Here is a 23,238-nt window from a genome sequence, read left to right on the forward strand (position 1 = left end):
GTGTTTCTAAAGGTGATAGATGGGAGCGTTCCTCTGTGTTTCTAAAGGTGATAGATGGGAGCGTTCCTCAGTGTTTCTAAAGGTGATAGCAGCAGACGGTTCATTCTGTTGTTGTTTTAGGCTCAGAGGAACCCCCTGTCTTCCTGGAGCTGCACTACAACGGTTGCCCTGACAACACACACTCTCCTCTACTGCTGGTGGGCAAGGGCATCACCTTCGACAGGTACACACACCACATCACACACCGCCCATCACTGCTGTCCAACCAGGGTGCTCTGTTCACTGTGTTGGACGCCGCCCCATCACTGCTGTCCAACCAGGGTGCTCTGTTCACTGTGTTGGACACCGCCCATCACTGCTGTCCAACCAGGGTGCTCTGTTCACTGTGTTGGATACCGCCCATCACTGCTGTCCAACCAGGGTGCTCTGTTCACTGTGTTGGACACCGCCCATCACTGCTGTCCAACCAGGGTGCTCTGTTCACTGTGTTGGACACCGCCCATCACTGCTGTCCAACCAGGGTGCTCTGTTCACTGTGTTGGACACCGCCCATCACTGCTGTCCAACCAGGGTGCTCTGTTCACTGTGTTGGACACCGCCCATCACTGCTGTCCAACCAGGGTGCTCTGTTCACTGTGTTGTTAAAGCATCAGATCTTGTCTCATCGCTGCATCTCCCCAACGGTCTCGGGAAGTGAAGGTCGAGTCATGCATCCTCTGAAACATGACCCGCCAAACCGCTCTTCTTAAACACCCGCCCGCTTAACCCGGAAGCCAGCCGCACCAATGGAGGAAACACAGTTCAACTGACGACCGAGGTCAGCCTGCAGGCGCCCGGCCCGCCACAAGGAGTCGCTAGAGCGCGATAAGCCAAGTAAATCCCCCCCCCTCCCCCTCGGCCAAACCCTCCCCTAACCCGGACGACGCTGGGCCAATTGTGACTTCCAATCACGGCCGGTTGTGATACAGCCCGGAATCGAACCCGGGTCTGTAGTGTCGCCTTTAGCACTGCGATGCAGTGCCTTAGACCGCTGCGCCACTCGGGAGACCAGCTGGCCTGTTTTCTAAACATTACTAGTGTCATTTTAATTGATATAAATGTTAACTATGTTCCTTACCCTCCCTCTCTCTCTAGCGGTGGGATCAGTCTAAAGCCTCCATCGGGTATGGATGCTATGAGGGCTGATATGGGAGGAGCCGCCACCGTGTGTTCCGCCATCGTCACGGCAGCAGCCCTCAACCTGCCAATCAACATCATAGGTGAGCTTGCGGCGTGACGCGCTAGCCAATCGGTGTCTAGAGCAGGGCTCTCCGACCCTGTTCCTGAAGAACTACTGTCCTGTAGGTTTTTTCGATCCGACCCCAATCTAGTGCATCTGATTCTAATAATTAGCTGGTTGAGAAGCTGAACCAGGACAGTTACAACTGGGTTGGAGTTTAAACCTACAGGAGGGTAGCTATCCAGGAACAGGGTTGGAGTTTAAACCTACAGGAGGGTGTCTCTCCAGGAACAGGGTTGGAGTTTAAACCTACAGGAGGGTATCTCTCCAGGAACAGGGTTGGAGTTTAAACCTACAGGAAGGAATCTCTCCAGGAACAGGGTTGGAGTTTAAACCTACAGGAGGGTGTCTCTCCAGGAACAGGGTTGGAGTTTAAACCTACAGGAGGGTATCTCTCCAGGAACAGGGTTGGAGTTTAAACCTACAGGAGGGTATCTCTCCAGGAACAGGTTTGGAGGGGCCTAGTGGTAAAATGGCAGTCCTGCATAGATGTGCAGCCCCGCAATCTTGTAACTCGTTGTAAAATACAGGATCGCCATTTTGCGTGTTGTATTTCAGCTGATTGCGTTCTTGCGTTGCGCACCTAGTAAGATATAAATTAAGCAATCTGCGATTGGTACATCCCTTTATTGACATATTGAGGATATTAAAGTAATTCATTATAATCATATATTATTATAGCCATCGATGCTTGAAGAATATAACTTATAAATGCCTCATGAACTTAGTTCAACTGTCGTACCCCATCAGAACCCAGAATAGAAGCTTGTTTTACTCCAATGTTGGTAGCCACTATATAGCCTCAGATAAAACTATCATTTAGATATCATGGTTGATATCCATCCATAGCTCTGTCTGAGGGGTTGATATCCATCCATAGCTCTGTCTGAGGGGTTGATATCCATCCATAGCTCTGTCTGGGTGGTTGATATCCATCCATAGCTCTGTCTGGGTGGTTGATATCCATCCATAGCTCTGTCTGGGTGGTTGATATCCATCCATAGCTCTGTCTGGGTGGTTGATATCCATCCATAGCTCTGTCTGAGTGGTTGATATCCATCCATAGCTCTGTCTGGGTGGTTGATATCCATCCATAGCTCTGTCTGAGTGGTTGATATCCATCCATAGCTCTGAGTGGTTGATATCCATCCATAGCTCTGTCTGAGTGGTTGATATCCATCCATAGCTCTGTCTGAGTGGTTGATATCCATCCATAGCTCTGTCTGGGTGGTTGATATCCATCCATAGCTCTGAGTGGTTGATATCCATCCATAGCTCTGTCTGGGTGGTTGATATCCATCCATAGCTCTGTCTGGGTGGTTGATATCCATCCATAGCTCTGTCTGAGTGGTTGATATCCATCCATAGCTCTGTCTGGGTGGTTGATATCCATCCATAGCTCTGTCTGGGTGGTTGATATCCATCCATAGCTCTGTCTGGGTGGTTGATATCCATCCATAGCTCTGTCTGAGTGGTTGATATCCATCCATAGCTCTGTCTGGGTGGTTGATATCCATCCATAGCTCTGTCTGGGTGGTTGATATCCATCCATAGCTCTGTCTGAGTGGTTGATATCCATCCATAGCTCTGTCTGGGTGGTTGATATCCATCCATAGCTCTGTCTGAGTGGTTGATATCCATCCATAGCTCTGTCTGGGTGGTTGATATCCATCCATAGCTCTGTCTGAGTGGTTGATATCCATCCATAGCTCTGTCTGGGTGGTTGATATCCATCCATAGCTCTGTCTGGGTGGTTGATATCCATCCATAGCTCTGTCTGGGTGGTTGATATCCATCCATAGCTCTGTCTGGGAGGTTGATATCCATCCATAGCTCTGTCTGAGTGGTTGATATCCATCCATAGCTCTGTCTGAGTGGTTGATATCCATCCATAGCTCTGTCTGGGTGGTTGATATCCATCCATAGCTCTGTCTGAGTGGTTGATATCCATCCATAGCTCTGTCTGGGCGGTTGATATCCATCCATAGCTCTGTCTGAGTGGTTGATATCCATCCATAGCTCTGAGGGGTTGATATCCATCCATAGCTCTGTCTGAGGGGTTGATATCCATCCATAGCTCTGTCTGGGTGGTTGATATCCATCCATAGCTCTGTCTGGGTGGTTGATATCCATCCATAGCTCTGTCTGGGTGGTTGATATCCATCCATAGCTCTGTCTGGGTGGTTGATATCCATCCATAGCTCTGTCTGAGTGGTTGATATCCATCCATAGCTCTGTCTGAGTGGTTGATATCCATCCATAGCTCTGCCTGGGTGGTTGATATCCATCCATAGCTCTGCCTGGGTGGTTGATATCCATCCATAGCTCTGTCTGGGTGGTTGATATCCATCCATAGCTCTGTCTGAGTGGTTGATATCCATCCATAGCTCTGTCTGAGTGGTTGATATCCATCCATAGCTCTGTCTGAGTGGTTGATATCCATCCATAGCTCTGTCTGAGTGGTTGATATCCATCCATAGCTCTGTCTGAGTGGTTGATATCCATCCATAGCTCTGTCTGAGTGGTTGATATCCATCCATAGCTCTGTCTGGGTGGTTGATATCCATCCATAGCTCTGTCTGAGTGGTTGATATCCATCCATAGCTCTGTCTGAGTGGTTGATATCCATCCATAGCTCTGTCTGAGGGGTTGATATCCATCCATAGCTCTGTCTGAGTGGTTGATATCCATCCATAGCTCTGTCTGAGTGGTTGATATCCATCCATAGCTCTGTCTGAGTGGTTGATATCCATCCATAGCTCTGTCTGGGTGGTTGATATCCATCCATAGCTCTGTCTGAGTGGTTGATATCCATCCATAGCTCTGAGTGGTTGATATCCATCCATAGCTCTGTCTGAGTGGTTGATATCCATCCATAGCTCTGTCTGAGTGGTTGATATCCATCCATAGCTCTGTCTGAGTGGTTGATATCCATCCGTAGCTCTGTCTGAGTGGTTGATATCCATCCATAGCTCTGAGTGGTTGATATCCATCCATAGCTCTGTCTGAGTGGTTGATATCCATCCATAGCTCTGTCTGGGTGGTTGATATCCATCCATAGCTCTGTCTGAGTGGTTGATATCCATCCATAGCTCTGTCTGGGTGGTTGATATCCATCCATAGCTCTGTCTGGGTGGTTGATATCCATCCATAGCTCTGTCTGAGTGGTTGATATCCATCCATAGCTCTGTCTGGGTGGTTGATATCCATCCATAGCTCTGTCTGAGTGGTTGATATCCATCCATAGCTCTGTCTGGGTGGTTGATATCCATCCATAGCTCTGTCTGAGTGGTTGATATCCATCCATAGCTCTGTCTGGGTGGTTGATATCCATCCATAGCTCTGTCTGGGTGGTTGATATCCATCCATAGCTCTGTCTGGGTGGTTGATATCCATCCATAGCTCTGTCTGAGTGGTTGATATCCATCCATAGCTCTGTCTGAGTGGTTGATATCCATCCATAGCTCTGTCTGGGTGGTTGATATCCATCCATAGCTCTGTCTGGGTGGTTGATATCCATCCATAGCTCTGTCTGGGCGGTTGATATCCATCCATAGCTCTGTCTGAGTGGTTGATATCCATCCATAGCTCTGAGGGGTTGATATCCATCCATAGCTCTGTCTGAGGGGTTGATATCCATCCATAGCTCTGTCTGGGTGGTTGATATCCATCCATAGCTCTGTCTGGGTGGTTGATATCCATCCATAGCTCTGTCTGGGTGGTTGATATCCATCCATAGCTCTGTCTGGGTGGTTGATATCCATCCATAGCTCTGTCTGAGTGGTTGATATCCATCCATAGCTCTGTCTGAGTGGTTGATATCCATCCATAGCTCTGCCTGGGTGGTTGATATCCATCCATAGCTCTGTCTGGGTGGTTGATATCCATCCATAGCTCTGTCTGGGTGGTTGATATCCATCCATAGCTCTGTCTGAGTGGTTGATATCCATCCATAGCTCTGTCTGAGTGGTTGATATCCATCCATAGCTCTGTCTGAGTGGTTGATATCCATCCATAGCTCTGTCTGAGTGGTTGATATCCATCCATAGCTCTGTCTGAGTGGTTGATATCCATCCATAGCTCTGTCTGAGTGGTTGATATCCATCCATAGCTCTGTCTGAGTGGTTGATATCCATCCATAGCTCTGTCTGGGTGGTTGATATCCATCCATAGCTCTGTCTGAGTGGTTGATATCCATCCATAGCTCTGAGTGGTTGATATCCATCCATAGCTCTGTCTGAGTGGTTGATATCCATCCATAGCTCTGTCTGAGTGGTTGATATCCATCCATAGCTCTGTCTGAGTGGTTGATATCCATCCGTAGCTCTGTCTGAGTGGTTGATATCCATCCATAGCTCTGAGTGGTTGATATCCATCCATAGCTCTGTCTGAGTGGTTGATATCCATCCATAGCTCTGTCTGGGTGGTTGATATCCATCCATAGCTCTGTCTGAGTGGTTGATATCCATCCATAGCTCTGTCTGGGTGGTTGATATCCATCCATAGCTCTGTCTGGGTGGTTGATATCCATCCATAGCTCTGTCTGAGTGGTTGATATCCATCCATAGCTCTGTCTGGGTGGTTGATATCCATCCATAGCTCTGTCTGAGTGGTTGATATCCATCCATAGCTCTGTCTGGGTGGTTGATATCCATCCATAGCTCTGTCTGAGTGGTTGATATCCATCCATAGCTCTGTCTGGGTGGTTGATATCCATCCATAGCTCTGTCTGGGTGGTTGATATCCATCCATAGCTCTGTCTGGGTGGTTGATATCCATCCATAGCTCTGTCTGAGTGGTTGATATCCATCCATAGCTCTGTCTGAGTGGTTGATATCCATCCATAGCTCTGTCTGGGTGGTTGATATCCATCCATAGCTCTGTCTGAGTGGTTGATATCCATCCATAGCTCTGTCTGAGTGGTTGATATCCATCCGTAGCTCTGTCTGAGTGGTTGATATCCATCCATAGCTCTGAGTGGTTGATATCCATCCATAGCTCTGTCTGAGTGGTTGATATCCATCCATAGCTCTGTCTGGGTGGTTGATATCCATCCATAGCTCTGTCTGAGTGGTTGATATCCATCCATAGCTCTGTCTGGGTGGTTGATATCCATCCATAGCTCTGTCTGGGTGGTTGATATCCATCCATAGCTCTGTCTGAGTGGTTGATATCCATCCATAGCTCTGTCTGGGTGGTTGATATCCATCCATAGCTCTGTCTGAGTGGTTGATATCCATCCATAGCTCTGTCTGGGTGGTTGATATCCATCCATAGCTCTGTCTGAGTGGTTGATATCCATCCATAGCTCTGTCTGGGTGGTTGATATCCATCCATAGCTCTGTCTGGGTGGTTGATATCCATCCATAGCTCTGTCTGGGTGGTTGATATCCATCCATAGCTCTGTCTGAGTGGTTGATATCCATCCATAGCTCTGTCTGAGTGGTTGATATCCATCCATAGCTCTGTCTGGGTGGTTGATATCCATCCATAGCTCTGTCTGAGTGGTTGATATCCATCCATAGCTCTGTCTGGGCGGTTGATATCCATCCATAGCTCTGTCTGAGTGGTTGATATCCATCCATAGCTCTGAGGGGTTGATATCCATCCATAGCTCTGTCTGAGGGGTTGATATCCATCCATAGCTCTGTCTGGGTGGTTGATATCCATCCATAGCTCTGTCTGGGTGGTTGATATCCATCCATAGCTCTGTCTGGGTGGTTGATATCCATCCATAGCTCTGTCTGGGTGGTTGATATCCATCCATAGCTCTGTCTGGGTGGTTGATATCCATCCATAGCTCTGTCTGGGTGGTTGATATCCATCCATAGCTCTGTCTGAGTGGTTGATATCCATCCATAGCTCTGTCTGAGTGGTTGATATCCATCCATAGCTCTGCCTGGGTGGTTGATATCCATCCATAGCTCTGTCTGGGTGGTTGATATCCATCCATAGCTCTGTCTGGGTGGTTGATATCCATCCATAGCTCTGTCTGAGTGGTTGATATCCATCCATAGCTCTGTCTGAGTGGTTGATATCCATCCATAGCTCTGTCTGAGTGGTTGATATCCATCCATAGCTCTGTCTGAGTGGTTGATATCCATCCATAGCTCTGTCTGAGTGGTTGATATCCATCCATAGCTCTGTCTGAGTGGTTGATATCCATCCATAGCTCTGTCTGAGTGGTTGATATCCATCCATAGCTCTGTCTGGGTGGTTGATATCCATCCATAGCTCTGTCTGGGTGGTTGATATCCATCCATAGCTCTGTCTGAGTGGTTGATATCCATCCATAGCTCTGTCTGGGCGGTTGATATCCATCCATAGCTCTGTCTGAGTGGTTGATATCCATCCATAGCTCTGAGGGGTTGATATCCATCCATAGCTCTGTCTGAGGGGTTGATATCCATCCATAGCTCTGTCTGGGTGGTTGATATCCATCCATAGCTCTGTCTGGGTGGTTGATATCCATCCATAGCTCTGTCTGGGTGGTTGATATCCATCCATAGCTCTGTCTGGGTGGTTGATATCCATCCATAGCTCTGTCTGAGTGGTTGATATCCATCCATAGCTCTGTCTGAGTGGTTGATATCCATCCATAGCTCTGCCTGGGTGGTTGATATCCATCCATAGCTCTGTCTGGGTGGTTGATATCCATCCATAGCTCTGTCTGGGTGGTTGATATCCATCCATCGCTCTGTCTGAGTGGTTGATATCCATCCATAGCTCTGTCTGAGTGGTTGATATCCATCCATAGCTCTGTCTGAGTGGTTGATATCCATCCATAGCTCTGTCTGAGTGGTTGATATCCATCCATAGCTCTGTCTGAGTGGTTGATATCCATCCATAGCTCTGTCTGAGTGGTTGATATCCATCCATAGCTCTGTCTGAGTGGTTGATATCCATCCATAGCTCTGTCTGGGTGGTTGATATCCATCCATAGCTCTGTCTGAGTGGTTGATATCCATCCATAGCTCTGAGTGGTTGATATCCATCCATAGCTCTGTCTGAGTGGTTGATATCCATCCATAGCTCTGTCTGAGTGGTTGATATCCATCCATAGCTCTGTCTGAGTGGTTGATATCCATCCGTAGCTCTGTCTGAGTGGTTGATATCCATCCATAGCTCTGAGTGGTTGATATCCATCCATAGCTCTGTCTGAGTGGTTGATATCCATCCATAGCTCTGTCTGGGTGGTTGATATCCATCCATAGCTCTGTCTGAGTGGTTGATATCCATCCATAGCTCTGTCTGGGTGGTTGATATCCATCCATAGCTCTGTCTGGGTGGTTGATATCCATCCATAGCTCTGTCTGAGTGGTTGATATCCATCCATAGCTCTGTCTGGGTGGTTGATATCCATCCATAGCTCTGTCTGAGTGGTTGATATCCATCCATAGCTCTGTCTGGGTGGTTGATATCCATCCATAGCTCTGTCTGAGTGGTTGATATCCATCCATAGCTCTGTCTGGGTGGTTGATATCCATCCATAGCTCTGTCTGGGTGGTTGATATCCATCCATAGCTCTGTCTGGGTGGTTGATATCCATCCATAGCTCTGTCTGAGTGGTTGATATCCATCCATAGCTCTGTCTGAGTGGTTGATATCCATCCATAGCTCTGTCTGGGTGGTTGATATCCATCCATAGCTCTGTCTGAGTGGTTGATATCCATCCATAGCTCTGTCTGGGCGGTTGATATCCATCCATAGCTCTGTCTGAGTGGTTGATATCCATCCATAGCTCTGAGGGGTTGATATCCATCCATAGCTCTGTCTGAGGGGTTGATATCCATCCATAGCTCTGTCTGGGTGGTTGATATCCATCCATAGCTCTGTCTGGGTGGTTGATATCCATCCATAGCTCTGTCTGGGTGGTTGATATCCATCCATAGCTCTGTCTGGGTGGTTGATATCCATCCATAGCTCTGTCTGAGTGGTTGATATCCATCCATAGCTCTGTCTGAGTGGTTGATATCCATCCATAGCTCTGCCTGGGTGGTTGATATCCATCCATAGCTCTGTCTGGGTGGTTGATATCCATCCATAGCTCTGTCTGGGTGGTTGATATCCATCCATAGCTCTGTCTGAGTGGTTGATATCCATCCATAGCTCTGTCTGAGTGGTTGATATCCATCCATAGCTCTGTCTGAGTGGTTGATATCCATCCATAGCTCTGTCTGAGTGGTTGATATCCATCCATAGCTCTGTCTGAGTGGTTGATATCCATCCATAGCTATGTCTGAGTGGTTGATATCCATCCATAGCTCTGTCTGAGTGGTTGATATCCATCCATAGCTCTGTCTGGGTGGTTGATATCCATCCATAGCTCTGTCTGAGTGGTTGATATCCATCCATAGCTCTGAGTGGTTGATATCCATCCATAGCTCTGTCTGAGTGGTTGATATCCATCCATAGCTCTGTCTGAGTGGTTGATATCCATCCATAGCTCTGTCTGAGTGGTTGATATCCATCCGTAGCTCTGTCTGAGTGGTTGATATCCATCCATAGCTCTGAGTGGTTGATATCCATCCATAGCTCTGTCTGAGTGGTTGATATCCATCCATAGCTCTGTCTGAGTGGTTGATATCCATCCATAGCTCTGTCTGAGTGGTTGATATCCATCCATAGCTCTGTCTGAGTGGTTGATATCCATCCATAGCTCTGTCTGGGTGGTTGATATCCATCCATAGCTCTGTCTGAGTGGTTGATATCCATCCATAGCTCTGAGTGGTTGATATCCATCCATAGCTCTGTCTGAGTGGTTGATATCCATCCATAGCTCTGTCTGAGTGGTTGATATCCATCCATAGCTCTGTCTGAGTGGTTGATATCCATCCATAGCTCTGTCTGGGTGGTTGATATCCATCCATAGCTCTGTCTGGGTGGTTGATATCCATCCATAGCTCTGTCTGGGTGGTTGATATCCATCCATAGCTCTGTCTGGGTGGTTGATATCCATCCATAGCTCTGTCTGAGTGGTTGATATCCATCCATAGCTCTGTCTGAGTGGTTGATATCCATCCATAGCTCTGTCTGAGTGGTTGATATCCATCCATAGCTCTGTCTGAGTGGTTGATATCCATCCATAGCTCTGTCTGAGTGGTTGATATCCATCCATAGCTCTGTCTGGGTGGTTGATATCCATCCATAGCTCTGTCTGGGTGGTTGATATCCATCCATAGCTCTGTCTGAGTGGTTGATATCCATCCATAGCTCTGTCTGAGTGGTTGATATCCATCCATAGCTCTGTCTGAGTGGTTGATATCCATCCATAGCTCTGTCTGAGTGGTTGATATCCATCCATAGCTCTGAGTGGTTGATATCCATCCATAGCTCTGTCTGGGTGGTTGATATCCATCCATAGCTCTGTCTGGGTGGTTGATATCCATCCATAGCTCTGTCTGGGTGGTTGATATCCAGCCATAGCTCTGAGTGGTTGATATCCATCCATAGCTCTGTCTGGGTGGTTGATATCCATCCATAGATCTGTCTGGGTGGTTGATATCCATCCATAGCTCTGTCTGAGTGGTTGATATCCATCCATAGCTCTGTCTGAGTGGTTGATATCCATCCATAGCTCTGTCTGGGTGGTTGATATCCATCCATAGCTCTGTCTGAGTGGTTGATATCCATCCATAGCTCTGTCTGAGTGGTTGATATCCATCCATAGCTCTGTCTGGGTGGTTGATATCCATCCATAGCTCTGTCTGAGCGGTTGATATCCATCCATAGCTCTGTCTGAGCGGTTGATATCCATCCATAGCTCTGTCTGGGTGGTTGATATCCATCCATAGCTCTGTCTGGGTGGTTGATATCCATCCATAGCTCTGTCTGGGTGGTTGATATCCATCCGTAGCTCTGTCTGAGTGGTTGATATCCATCCATAGCTCTGTCTGAGGGGTTGATATCCATCCATAGCTCTGTCTGGGTGGTTGATATCCATCCATAGCTCTGTCTGAGGGGTTGATATCCATCCATAGCTCTGTCTGGGTGGTTGATATCCATCCATAGCTCTGTCTGGGTGGTTGATATCCATCCATAGCTCTGTCTGAGTGGTTGATATCCATCCATATCTCTGTCTGAGTGGTTGATATCCATCCATAGCTCTGAGTGGTTGATATCCATCCATAGCTCTGTCTGAGTGGTTGATATCCATCCATAGCTCTGTCTGGGTGGTTGATATCCATCCATAGCTCTGTCTGGGTGGTTGATATCCATCCATAGCTCTGTCTGGGTGGTTGATATCCATCCATAGCTCTGTCTGAGTGGTTGATATCCATCCATAGCTCTGTCTGAGTGGTTGATATCCATCCATAGCTCTGTCTGGGTGGTTGATATCCATCCATAGCTCTGTCTGGGTGGTTGATATCCATCCATAGCTCTGTCTGGGTGGTTGATATCCATCCATAGCTCTGTCTGGGTGGTTGATATCCATCCATAGCTCTGTCTGAGTGGTTGATATCCATCCATAGCTCTGTCTGAGTGGTTGATATCCATCCATAGCTCTGTCTGGGTGGTTGATATCCATCCATAGCTCTGTCTGAGTGGTTGATATCCATCCATAGCTCTGTCTGAGTGGTTGATATCCATCCATAGCTCTGTCTGGGTGGTTGATATCCATCCATAGCTCTGTCTGAGTGGTTGATATCCATCCATAGCTCTGTCTGGGTGGTTGATATCCATCCATAGCTCTGTCTGAGTGGTTGATATCCATCCATAGCTCTGGGTGGTTGATATCCATCCATAGCTCTGTCTGAGTGGTTGACATCCATCCATAGCTCTGTCTGGGTGGTTGATATCCATCCATAGCTCTGTCTGAGTGGTTGATATCCATCCATAGCTCTGGGTGGTTGATATCCATCCATAGCTCTGTCTGGGTGGTTGATATCCATCCATAGCTCTGTCTGAGTGGTTGATATCCATCCATAGCTCTGTCTGAGTGGTTGATATCCATCCATAGCTCTGTCTGGGTGGTTGATATCCATCCATAGCTCTGTCTGAGTGGTTGATATCCATCCATAGCTCTGAGTGGTTGATATCCATCCATAGCTCTGTCTGAGTGGTTGATATCCATCCATAGCTCTGTCTGAGTGGTTGATATCCATCCATAGCTCTGTCTGGGTGGTTGATATCCATCCGTAGCTCTGAGTGGTTGATATCCATCCATAGCTCTGAGTGGTTGATATCCATCCATAGCTCTGTCTGAGTGGTTGATATCCATCCATAGCTCTGTCTGGGTGGTTGATATCCATCCATAGCTCTGTCTGGGTGGTTGATATCCATCCATAGCTCTGTCTGAGTGGTTGATATCCATCCATAGCTCTGTCTGAGTGGTTGATATCCATCCATAGCTCTGTCTGGGTGGTTGATATCCATCCATAGCTCTGTCTGGGTGGTTGATATCCATCCATAGCTCTGAGTGGTTGATATCCATCCATAGCTCTGTCTGAGTGGTTGATATCCATCCATAGCTCTGTCTGGGTGGTTGATATCCATCCATAGCTCTGTCTGAGGGGTTGATATCCATCCATAGCTCTGTCTGAGTGGTTGATATCCATCCATAGCTCTGAGTGGTTGATATCCATCCATAGCTCTGTCTGAGTGGTTGATATCCATCCATAGCTCTGTCTGAGTGGTTGATATCCATCCATAGCTCTGTCTGAGTGGTTGATATCCATCCATAGCTCTGTCTGAGTGGTTGATATCCATCCATAGCTCTGTCTGGGTGGTTGATATCCATCCATAGCTCTGTCTGGGTGGTTGATATCCATCCATAGCTCTGTCTGAGTGGTTGATATCCATCCATAGCTCTGTCTGAGTGGTTGATATCCATCCATAGCTCTGTCTGGGTGGTTGATATCCATCCATAGCTCTGTCTGGGTGGTTGATATCCATCCATAGCTCTGAGTGGTTGATATCCATCCATAGCTCTGTCTGAGTGGTTGATATCCATCCATAGCTCTGTCTGGGTGGTTGATATCCATCCATAGCTCTGTCTGAGGGGTTGATATCCATCCATAGCTCTGTCTGAGTGGTTGATATCCATCCATAGCTCTGTCTGGGTGGTTGATATCCATCCATAGCTCTGTCTGAGTGGTTGATATCCATCCATAGCTCTGTCTGAGTGGTTGATATCCATCCATAGCTCTGTCTGGGTGGTTGATATCCATCCATAGCTCTGTCTGGGTGGTTGATATCCATCCATAGCTCTGTCTGGGTGGTTGATATCCATCCATAGCTCTGTCTGGGTGGTTGATATCCATCCATAGCTCTGTCTGAGTGGTTGATATCCATCCATAGCTCTGTCTGAGTGGTTGATATCCATCCATAGCTCTGTCTGGGTGGTTGATATCCATCCATAGCTCTGTCTGAGTGGTTGATATCCATCCATAGCTCTGTCTGAGTGGTTGATATCCATCCATAGCTCTGTCTGGGTGGTTGATATCCATCCATAGCTCTGTCTGAGTGGTTGATATCCATCCATAGCTCTGTCTGGGTGGTTGATATCCATCCATAGCTCTGTCTGAGTGGTTGATATCCATCCATAGCTCTGGGTGGTTGATATCCATCCATAGCTCTGTCTGAGTGGTTGACATCCATCCATAGCTCTGTCTGGGTGGTTGATATCCATCCATAGCTCTGTCTGAGTGGTTGATATCCATCCATAGCTCTGGGTGGTTGATATCCATCCATAGCTCTGTCTGGGTGGTTGATATCCATCCATAGCTCTGTCTGAGTGGTTGATATCCATCCATAGCTCTGTCTGAGTGGTTGATATCCATCCATAGCTCTGTCTGGGTGGTTGATATCCATCCATAGCTCTGTCTGAGTGGTTGATATCCATCCATAGCTCTGAGTGGTTGATATCCATCCATAGCTCTGTCTGAGTGGTTGATATCCATCCATAGCTCTGTCTGAGTGGTTGATATCCATCCATAGCTCTGTCTGGGTGGTTGATATCCATCCGTAGCTCTGAGTGGTTGATATCCATCCATAGCTCTGAGTGGTTGATATCCATCCATAGCTCTGTCTGAGTGGTTGATATCCATCCATAGCTCTGTCTGGGTGGTTGATATCCATCCATAGCTCTGTCTGGGTGGTTGATATCCATCCATAGCTCTGTCTGAGTGGTTGATATCCATCCATAGCTCTGTCTGAGTGGTTGATATCCATCCATAGCTCTGTCTGGGTGGTTGATATCCATCCATAGCTCTGTCTGGGTGGTTGATATCCATCCATAGCTCTGAGTGGTTGATATCCATCCATAGCTCTGTCTGAGTGGTTGATATCCATCCATAGCTCTGTCTGGGTGGTTGATATCCATCCATAGCTCTGTCTGAGGGGTTGATATCCATCCATAGCTCTGTCTGAGTGGTTGATATCCATCCATAGCTCTGAGTGGTTGATATCCATCCATAGCTCTGTCTGAGTGGTTGATATCCATCCATAGCTCTGTCTGAGTGGTTGATATCCATCCATAGCTCTGTCTGAGTGGTTGATATCCATCCATAGCTCTGTCTGAGTGGTTGATATCCATCCATAGCTCTGTCTGGGTGGTTGATATCCATCCATAGCTCTGTCTGGGTGGTTGATATCCATCCATAGCTCTGTCTGAGTGGTTGATATCCATCCATAGCTCTGAGTGGTTGATATCCATCCATAGCTCTGTCTGAGTGGTTGATATCCATCCATAGCTCTGTCTGAGTGGTTGATATCCATCCATAGCTCTGTCTGGGTGGTTGATATCCATCCATAGCTCTGTCTGGGTGGTTGATATCCATCCATAGCTCTGTCTGGGTGGTTGATATCCATCCATAGCTCTGTCTGAGTGGTTGATATCCATCCATAGCTCTGTCTGAGGGGTTGATATCCATCCATAGCTCTGTCTGAGGGGTTGATATCCATCCATAGCTCTGTCTGAGTGGTTGATATCCATCCATAGCTCTGAGTGGTTGATATCCATCCATAGCTCTGTCTGGGTGGTTGATATCCATCCATAGCTCTGTCTGGGTGGTTGATATCCATCCATAGCTCTGCCTGGGTGGTTGATATCCATCCATAGCTCTGTCTGAGTGGTTGATATCCATCCATAGCTCTGTCTGGGTGGTTGATATCCATCCATAGCTCTGTCTGGGTGGTTGATATCCATCCATAGCTCTGTCTGGGTGGTTGATATCCATCCATAGCTCTGTCTGAGTGGTTGATATCCATCCATAGCTCTGTCTGAGTGGTTTCATTTCTCCAGCTTTATAGTTTTACCTGCAGATTGCTCCTAGAAGTTTATAGTTTGACCTGCAGATTGCCCCTAGAAGTTTATAGTTTGACCTGCAGATTGCCCCTAGAAGTTTATAGTTTGACCTGCAGATTGCCCCTAGAAGTTTATAGTTTGACCTGCAGATTGCCCCTAGAAGTTTATAGTTTGACCTGCAGATTGCCTCCTAGAAGTTTATAGTTTGACCTGCAGATTGCCCCTAGAAGTTTATAGTTTGACCTGCAGATTGCCTCCTAGAAGTTTATAGTTTGACCTGCAGATTGCCTCCTAGAAGTTTATAGTTTGACCTGCAGATTGCCCCTAGAAGTTTATAGTTTGACCTGCAGATTGCCCCTAGAAGTTTATAGTTTGACCTGCAGATTGCCCCTAGAAGTTTATAGTTTGACCTGCAGATTGCCCCTAGAAGTTTATAGTTTGACCTGCAGATTGCCTCCTAGAAGTTTATAGTTTGACCTGCAGATTGCCTCCTAGAAGTTTATAGTTTGACCTGCAGATTGCCTCCTAGAAGTTTATAGTTTGACCTGCAGATTGCCCCTAGAAGTTTATAGTTTGACCTGCAGATTGCCCCTAGAAGTTTATAGTTTGACCTGCAGATTGCCCCTAGAAGTTTATAGTTTGACCTGCAGATTGCCCCTAGAAGTTTATAGTTTGACCTGCAGATTGCCTCCTAGAAGTTTATAGTTTGACCTGCAGATTGCCCCTAGAAGTTTATAGTTTGACCTGCAGATTGCCCCTAGAAGTTTGTTTGACCTGCAGATTGCCTCCTAGAAGTTTATAGTTTGACCTGCAGATTGCCCCTAGAAGTTTATAGTTTGACCTGCAGATTGCCTCCTAGAAGTTTATACACAGGAACGTTGTAGTGTGTTATTAACCCTCAGGTCTAACACCTCTCTGTGAGAACATGCCCAGCGGGAAAGCCAACAAGCCTGGAGACGTCGTCACCGCCAAGAACGGCAAAACCATACAGGTACTTGTTACCGTGGCTACTAAACCATACAGGTAATTGTTACTGTGGCTATTAAACCATACAGGTAATTGTTACCGTGGCTACTAAACCATACAGGTAATTGTTGCCGTGGCTACTAAACTATACAGGTAATTGTTACCGTGGCTACTAAACCATACAGGTAATTGTTACCATGGCTACTAAACCATACAGGTAATTGTTACCGTGGCTACTAAACCATACAGGTAATTGTTACCGTGGCTACTAAACCATACAGGTAATTGTTACCGTGGCTACTAAACTATACAGGTAATTGTTACCGTGGCTACTAAACCATACAGGTAATTGTTACCGTGGCTACTAAACCATTCAGGTAATTGTTACCGTGGCTACTAAACCATACAGGTAATTGTTACCGTGGCTACTAAACCATACAGGTAATTGTTACCGTGGCTACTAAACCATACAGGTGTGTGTTTGTTTACATTCCCATCAAATGAAGTATTAATGTGTGTGTGTGTGTGTGTGTGTGTGTGTGTGTGTAGGTGGACAACACGGATGCAGAGGGAAGATTGATCCTAGCAGATGCTCTCTGTTACGCTCACAGCTTCAACCCCAGGGCCATCGTCAACGCTGCTACCCTCACTGGTTAGTACAGTGTGCGTGAGAGCGCCATCGCTGTTCACTAAATGGCTAGTCTATTGGTCATGTTTTCTCTGTCTGTCTCTCTGGCTGTCTGTCTGACTCTCTGTCTGTCTGGCTCTCAGGAGCGATGGATGTTGCTCTGGGTTCAGCAGCAACAGGAGTCTTCACCAACTCTGACTGGCTCTGGGAACAGCTTCACAAGGTAACACACACACACATAGTACTGAAACATCAGTACTTTGGAGAAAAACGGTCCTGTATTAGAATTGGGTACTTTGGGTTCTTCTATCAAATGTCTCACGTTTGGAAATCAACTAAATGTATTGAACTTGTTAGAAACTTTCTGTAGAGGCAACAGCCTGTCTGTCTGTCTGGTGTGTTGTGAATACTTTCTGTAGAGGCAACAGCCTGCCTGTCTGTCTGGTGTGTTGTGAATACTTTCTGTAGAGGCAACAGCCTGTCTGTCTGTCTGGTGTGTTGTGAATACTTTCTGTAGAGGCAACAGCCTGCCTGTCTGTCTGGTGTGTTGTGAATACTTTCTGTAGAGGCAACAGCCTGTCTGTCTGTCTGTCTGGTGTGTTGTGAATACTTTCTGTAGAGGCAACAGCCTGTCTGTCTGTCTGGTGTGTTGTGAATACTTTCTGTAGAGGCAACAGCCTGCCTGTCTGTCTGGTGTGTTGTGAATACTTTCTGTAGAGGCAACAGCCTGTCTGTCTGTCTGGTGTGTTGTGAATACTTTCTGTAGAGGCAACAGCCTGCCTGTCTGTCTGGTGTGTTGTGAATACTTTCTGTAGAGGCAACAGCCTGTCTGTCTGTCTGTCTGGTGTGTTGTGAATACTTTCTGTAGAGGCAACAGCCTGTCTGTCTGTCTGGTGTGTTGTGAATACTTTCTGTAGAGGCAACAGCCTGTCTGTCTGTCTGGTGTGTTGTGAATACTTTCTGTAGAGGCAACAGCCTGTCTGTCTGTCTGGTGTGTTACAGTGTCTTCAGAAAGTATTCACACCCCTTGAATTATTCTACATTTAGTTGTGTTTCAGCCTGAATTCAAAATGGTGTAAATCAATTTTTTTTCTCACCCATCTACACACCATACCCCATAATGACAAAGTAAAAACATGTTTTTTAGAAACTTTGCACAATACTGAAATATGGCATTTGCATAAGTATTCACACCCCTGAGTCAACACTTTGTAGAAGCACCTTTGGCAGTGATTACAGCTGTGAGTCTTTATGGGTAAGTCTCTAAGAGCTTTCCACACCTGGATTGTGCAACATTTGCCCATTTTATTATTTTCAAAATTCTTCAAGTTCTGTCAAATTGGTTGTTGATCGTTGCTAGACAACCATTTTCAGGTCTTACCTTAGATTTAAGTCAAAACATTCACTGTCTTCCTGGTAAGCAACTCCAGTGTAGATTTGTCCTAGTGTTTTAGGTTATTGTAACTGCTGAAAGGTGAATGTATCTCCCAGTGTCTGGTGGAAAGCAGACTGAACCAGGTTTTCCTCTAGGATTTTTCCTGTGCTTAGCTTCATTCTGTTTTTTTTTTCTCCTGAAAAACTCTTCAGTCCTTAATGATTACAAGCATACCCATAACATGATGCAGCCACCAGTATGCTTGAAAATATGGAGAGTGGTACTCAGTAATGTGTTGTATTGGATTTGCCCCAAACATAAACACTTTGTATTCAGGACAAAAAGTTAATTTCTTTGCCACATTTTCTGCAGTATTACTTTAGTGCCTTGTTGCAAACAGGATGCAAGTTTTGGAATATTTTATTCTGTACAGGCTTCCTTCTTTTCACTCTGTCATTTAGGTTAGTATTGTGGAGTCACTACAATGTTGTTGATCCATCCTCAGTTTTCTCCTATCACAGCCATTAATAAACTCTGTAACTGTTTTAAAGTCACCATTGGCCTCATGGTGAAATCCCTGAGCAGTTTCCTTCCTCTCCGGCAACTGAGTTAGGAAGGACACCTGAATCTTTGTAGTGACTGGGTGTATTGATACACCATCCAAAGTGTAATTAATAACTTAAGCATGCTCAAAGGGATATTCAATGTCTGCTTTTTTTATTTTTACCCATCTACCAATAGCTGCCCTTCTTTGTGAGGCATTGGAAAACCTCCCTGGTCTTTGTGGTTGAATCTGTGTTTGAAATTCCCTGCTCGACTAAGGGACCTTACAGATAATTGTATGTGTGGGGTACAAAGATGAGGTAGTCATTCAAAAATAATGTTAAATACTATTATTACACACAGTGTCCATGCACATTTTTACTCCTGAACTTTAGGCTTGCCATAACAAAGGGGTTGAATACTTATTGACACAAGACATTTTCATTTATTTGTTAAAATTTTGAAAAACATAATTCTACTTTGAAATTATGGTGTATTGTGTGTAGGCCAGTGAGACAATATCTAAATGTACTCCATTTTAAATTCAGGCTGTAACTCAACGACATGTGGACAAGTCAAGGGGTGTGAATACTTTCTGAAGGCCCTGCATGTCTACACTCTGTAACCGTTAGCGATGCTAACGATACGGATGCTAATGATACGGATGCTAATGATACGGATGCTAATGATAACATTCTTCAGGTAGATGGAAAGGCTTTTCCCAAAAACCATCCCAATTAAGAGTCACTACAAAGTAGCCAATGCATATTTGCATCAAACCAGTGGGCATATGTTTTTGCTAACTCCGTTACATGTGCGCTACAGAAACGTCCTTAAGATATATTTTTTTCCCGACCTCAAGTGGTCTCCTGATGTGGAGTTAGAACATCGAATGTCATTGTTTTTCTATTAAAAAGTGTGATTTTTGAGAGTGGAAACCTGGAAGAATCTGTCCTTGTCCCTGTATCGTTTTGGTATTGAGTATCGTGATACTTAACCTGGTATCGGTATCAAAGGCAAAATTCTGGTGCCGTGACAACACTAACACACTGTGGTGCGTCGCGACAACACTAACACACTGTGGTGCGTCGCGACAACACTAACGCACTGTGGTGCGTCGCGACAACACTAACACCCTGTGGTGTGTCGCGACAGCACTAACACACTGTGGTGCGTCGCGACAACACTAACACACTGTGGTGCGTCGTGACAACACTAACACACTGTGGTGCGTCGTGACAGCACTAACACACTGTGGTGCGTCGTGACAACACTAACACACTGCGGTGCGTCGTGACAACACTAACACACTGCGGTGCGTCGTGACAACACTAACACACTGCGGTGCGTCGTGACAACACTAACACACTGTGGTGCGTCGTGACAGCACTAACACACTGTGGTGCGTCGTGACAACACTAACACACTGTGGTGCGTCGTGACAACACTAATGCACTGTGGTGCGTCGTGACAACACTAACACACTGACAACACTAACACACTGCGGTGCGTCGTGACAGCACTAACACACTGTGGTGCGTCGTGACAACACTAACACACTGTGGTGCGTCGTGACAACACTAACGCACTGCAGTGCGTCGTGACAACACTAACACACTGTGGTGCGTCGTGACAGCACTAACACACTGTGGTGCGTCGTGACGACGCACTGCGGTGCGTCGTGACAACACTAACACACTGTGGTGCGTCGTGACAGCACTAACACACTGTGGTGCGTCGTGACAACACTAACGCACTGTGGTGCGTCGTGACAACACTAATGCACTGTGGTGCGTCGTGACAACACTAACACACTGACAACACTAACACACTGTGGTGCGTCGTGACAACACTAACACACTGTGGTGCGTCGTGACAACACTAACACACTGTGGTGCGTTGTGACAACACTAACACACTGTGGTGCGTCGTGACAACACTAACACACTGACAACACTAACACACTGTGGTGCGTCGTGACAACACTAACACACTGTGGTGCGTCGTGACAACACTAACGCACTGCGGTGCGTCGTGACAACACTAACACACTGTGGTGCGTCGTGACAACACTAACACACTGTGGTGCGTCGTGACAGCACTAACACACTGTGGTGCGTCGTGACAACACTAATGCACTGTGGTGCGTCGTGACAACACTAACACACTGACAACACTAACACACTGTGGTGCGTCGTGACAACACTAACACACTGTGGTGCGTCTGTGTGTTTAGGCCAGTGTGGTGACACCCTGCGGTGCGTCTGTGTGTTTAGGCCAGCGTGGTGACACCCTGCGGTGCGTCTGTGTGTTTAGGCCAGTGTGGTGACACCCTGCGGTGCGTCTGTGTGTTTAGGCCAGCGTGGTGACACCCTGCGGTGCGTTTGTGTGTTTAGGCCAGTGTGGTAACACCCTGTGGTGCGTCGTGACAACACTAACACCCTGTGGTGCGTTTGTGTGTTTAGGCCAGTGTGGTAACACCCTGTGGTGCGTCGTGACAACACTAACACACTGTGGTGCGTCGTGACAACACTAACGCACTGTGGTGCGTCGCGACAACACTAACGCACTGTGGTGCGTCGCGACAACACTAACACCCTGTGGTGCGTCGCGACAGCACTAACACACTGTGGTGCGTCGCGACAACACTAACACACTGTGGTGCGTCGCGACAACACTAACACACTGTGGTGCGTCGTGACAACACTAACACACTGCGGTGCGTCGTGACAACACTAACACACTGCGGTGCGTCGTGACAGCACTAACACCCTGCGGTGCGTCGCGACAACACTAACACACTGTGGTGCGTCGCGACAGCACTAACACACTGTGGTGCGTCGCGACAACACTAACACACTGTGGTGCGTCGCGACAACACTAACACACTGTGGTGCGTCGTGACAACACTAACACACTGTGGTGCGTCGTGACAACACTAACACACTGTGGTGCGTCGTGACAACACTAACACACTGTGGTGCGTCGTGACAACACTAACACACTGTGGTGCGTCGTGACAACACTAACACACTGTGGTGCGTCGTGACAACACTAACACCCTGTGGTGCGTCGTGACAACACTAACACACTGCGGTGCGTCGTGACAGCACTAACACCCTGCGGTGCGTCGTGACAACACTAACACCCTGTGGTGCGTCTGTGTGTTTAGGCCAGTGTGGTAACACCCTGTGGTGCGTCGTGACAACACTAACACCCTGCGGTGCGTCTGTGTGTTTAGGCCAGTGTGGTAACACCCTGCGGTGCGTCTGTGTGTTTAGGCCAGTGTGGTAACACCCTGTGGTGCGTCGTGACAACACTAACACCCTGTGGTGCGTCTGTGTGTTTAGGCCAGCGTGGTAACACACTGTGGTGCGTCGTGACAACACTAACACCCTGCGGTGCGTCTGTGTGTTTAGGCCAGTGTGGTAACACCCTGTGGTGCGTCTGTGTGTTTAGGCCAGTGTGGTAACACCCTGTGGTGCGTCGTGACAACACTAACACCCTGTGGTGCGTCTGTGTGTTTAGGCCAGCGTGGTAACACACTGTGGTGCGTCGTGACAACACTAACACCCTGCGGTGCGTCTGTGTGTTTAGGCCAGCGTGGTAACACCCTGTGGTGCGTCTGTGTGTTTAGGCCAGTGTGGTAACACACTGTGGTGCGTCGTGACAACACTAACACCCTGTGGTGCGTCTGTGTGTTTAGGCCAGCGTGGTAACACACTGTGGTGCGTCGTGACAACACTAACACCCTGCGGTGCGTCTGTGTGTTTAGGCCAGCGTGGTAACACCCTGTGGTGCGTCTGTGTGTTTAGGCCAGCGTGGTAACACCCTGTGGTGCGTCTGTGTGTTTAGGCCAGTGTGGTAACACCCTGTGGTGCGTCTGTGTGTTTAGGCCAGTGTGGTAACACCCTGTGGTGCGTCTGTGTGTTTAGGCCAGCGTGGTAACACACTGTGGTGCGTCTGTGTGTTTAGGCCAGTGTGGTAACACCCTGCGGTGCGTCTGTGTGTTTAGGCCAGTGTGGTAACACCCTGCGGTGCGTCTGTGTGTTTAGGCCAGCGTGGTGACAGGAGACCGGGTGTGGAGGATGCCGTTGTTTGAACATTACACCAGACAGGTCACTGACTGCCAGCTGGCTGACCTCAACAACGTCGGCAAGTACAGCCGGTAAGAACACGAACACACACACACACAACAC

The 23,238-nt window shown here is 47.2% G+C and overlaps 1 protein-coding gene across 1 annotated transcript in view; it reads left to right on the top strand.

Annotated features, from left to right (window-relative positions):
• The window catches only part of lap3 (leucine aminopeptidase 3), a gene marked incomplete at its 5' end in the record, with an annotated part of 33,424 nt that overhangs the window by 3,957 nt on the left and 6,229 nt on the right, over positions 1 to 23,238 (top strand). Inside the window, 6 exons of the mRNA XM_084196616.1 lie at positions 121 to 223; positions 1,135 to 1,259; positions 16,430 to 16,518; positions 17,043 to 17,145; positions 17,265 to 17,344; positions 23,095 to 23,207. Of these exons, the coding sequence (XP_084052742.1) occupies positions 121 to 223; positions 1,135 to 1,259; positions 16,430 to 16,518; positions 17,043 to 17,145; positions 17,265 to 17,344; positions 23,095 to 23,207 (613 nt within the window). The remainder of the gene's footprint in view (positions 1 to 120; positions 224 to 1,134; positions 1,260 to 16,429; positions 16,519 to 17,042; positions 17,146 to 17,264; positions 17,345 to 23,094; positions 23,208 to 23,238) is intronic.

The sequence above is a fragment of the Coregonus lavaretus genome (genome assembly GCF_964263955.1).
Source record: "Coregonus lavaretus genome assembly, contig: HAP1_SCAFFOLD_2793, whole genome shotgun sequence".
In the NCBI taxonomy this organism is placed as follows: Eukaryota; Metazoa; Chordata; class Actinopteri; order Salmoniformes; family Salmonidae; genus Coregonus; species Coregonus lavaretus.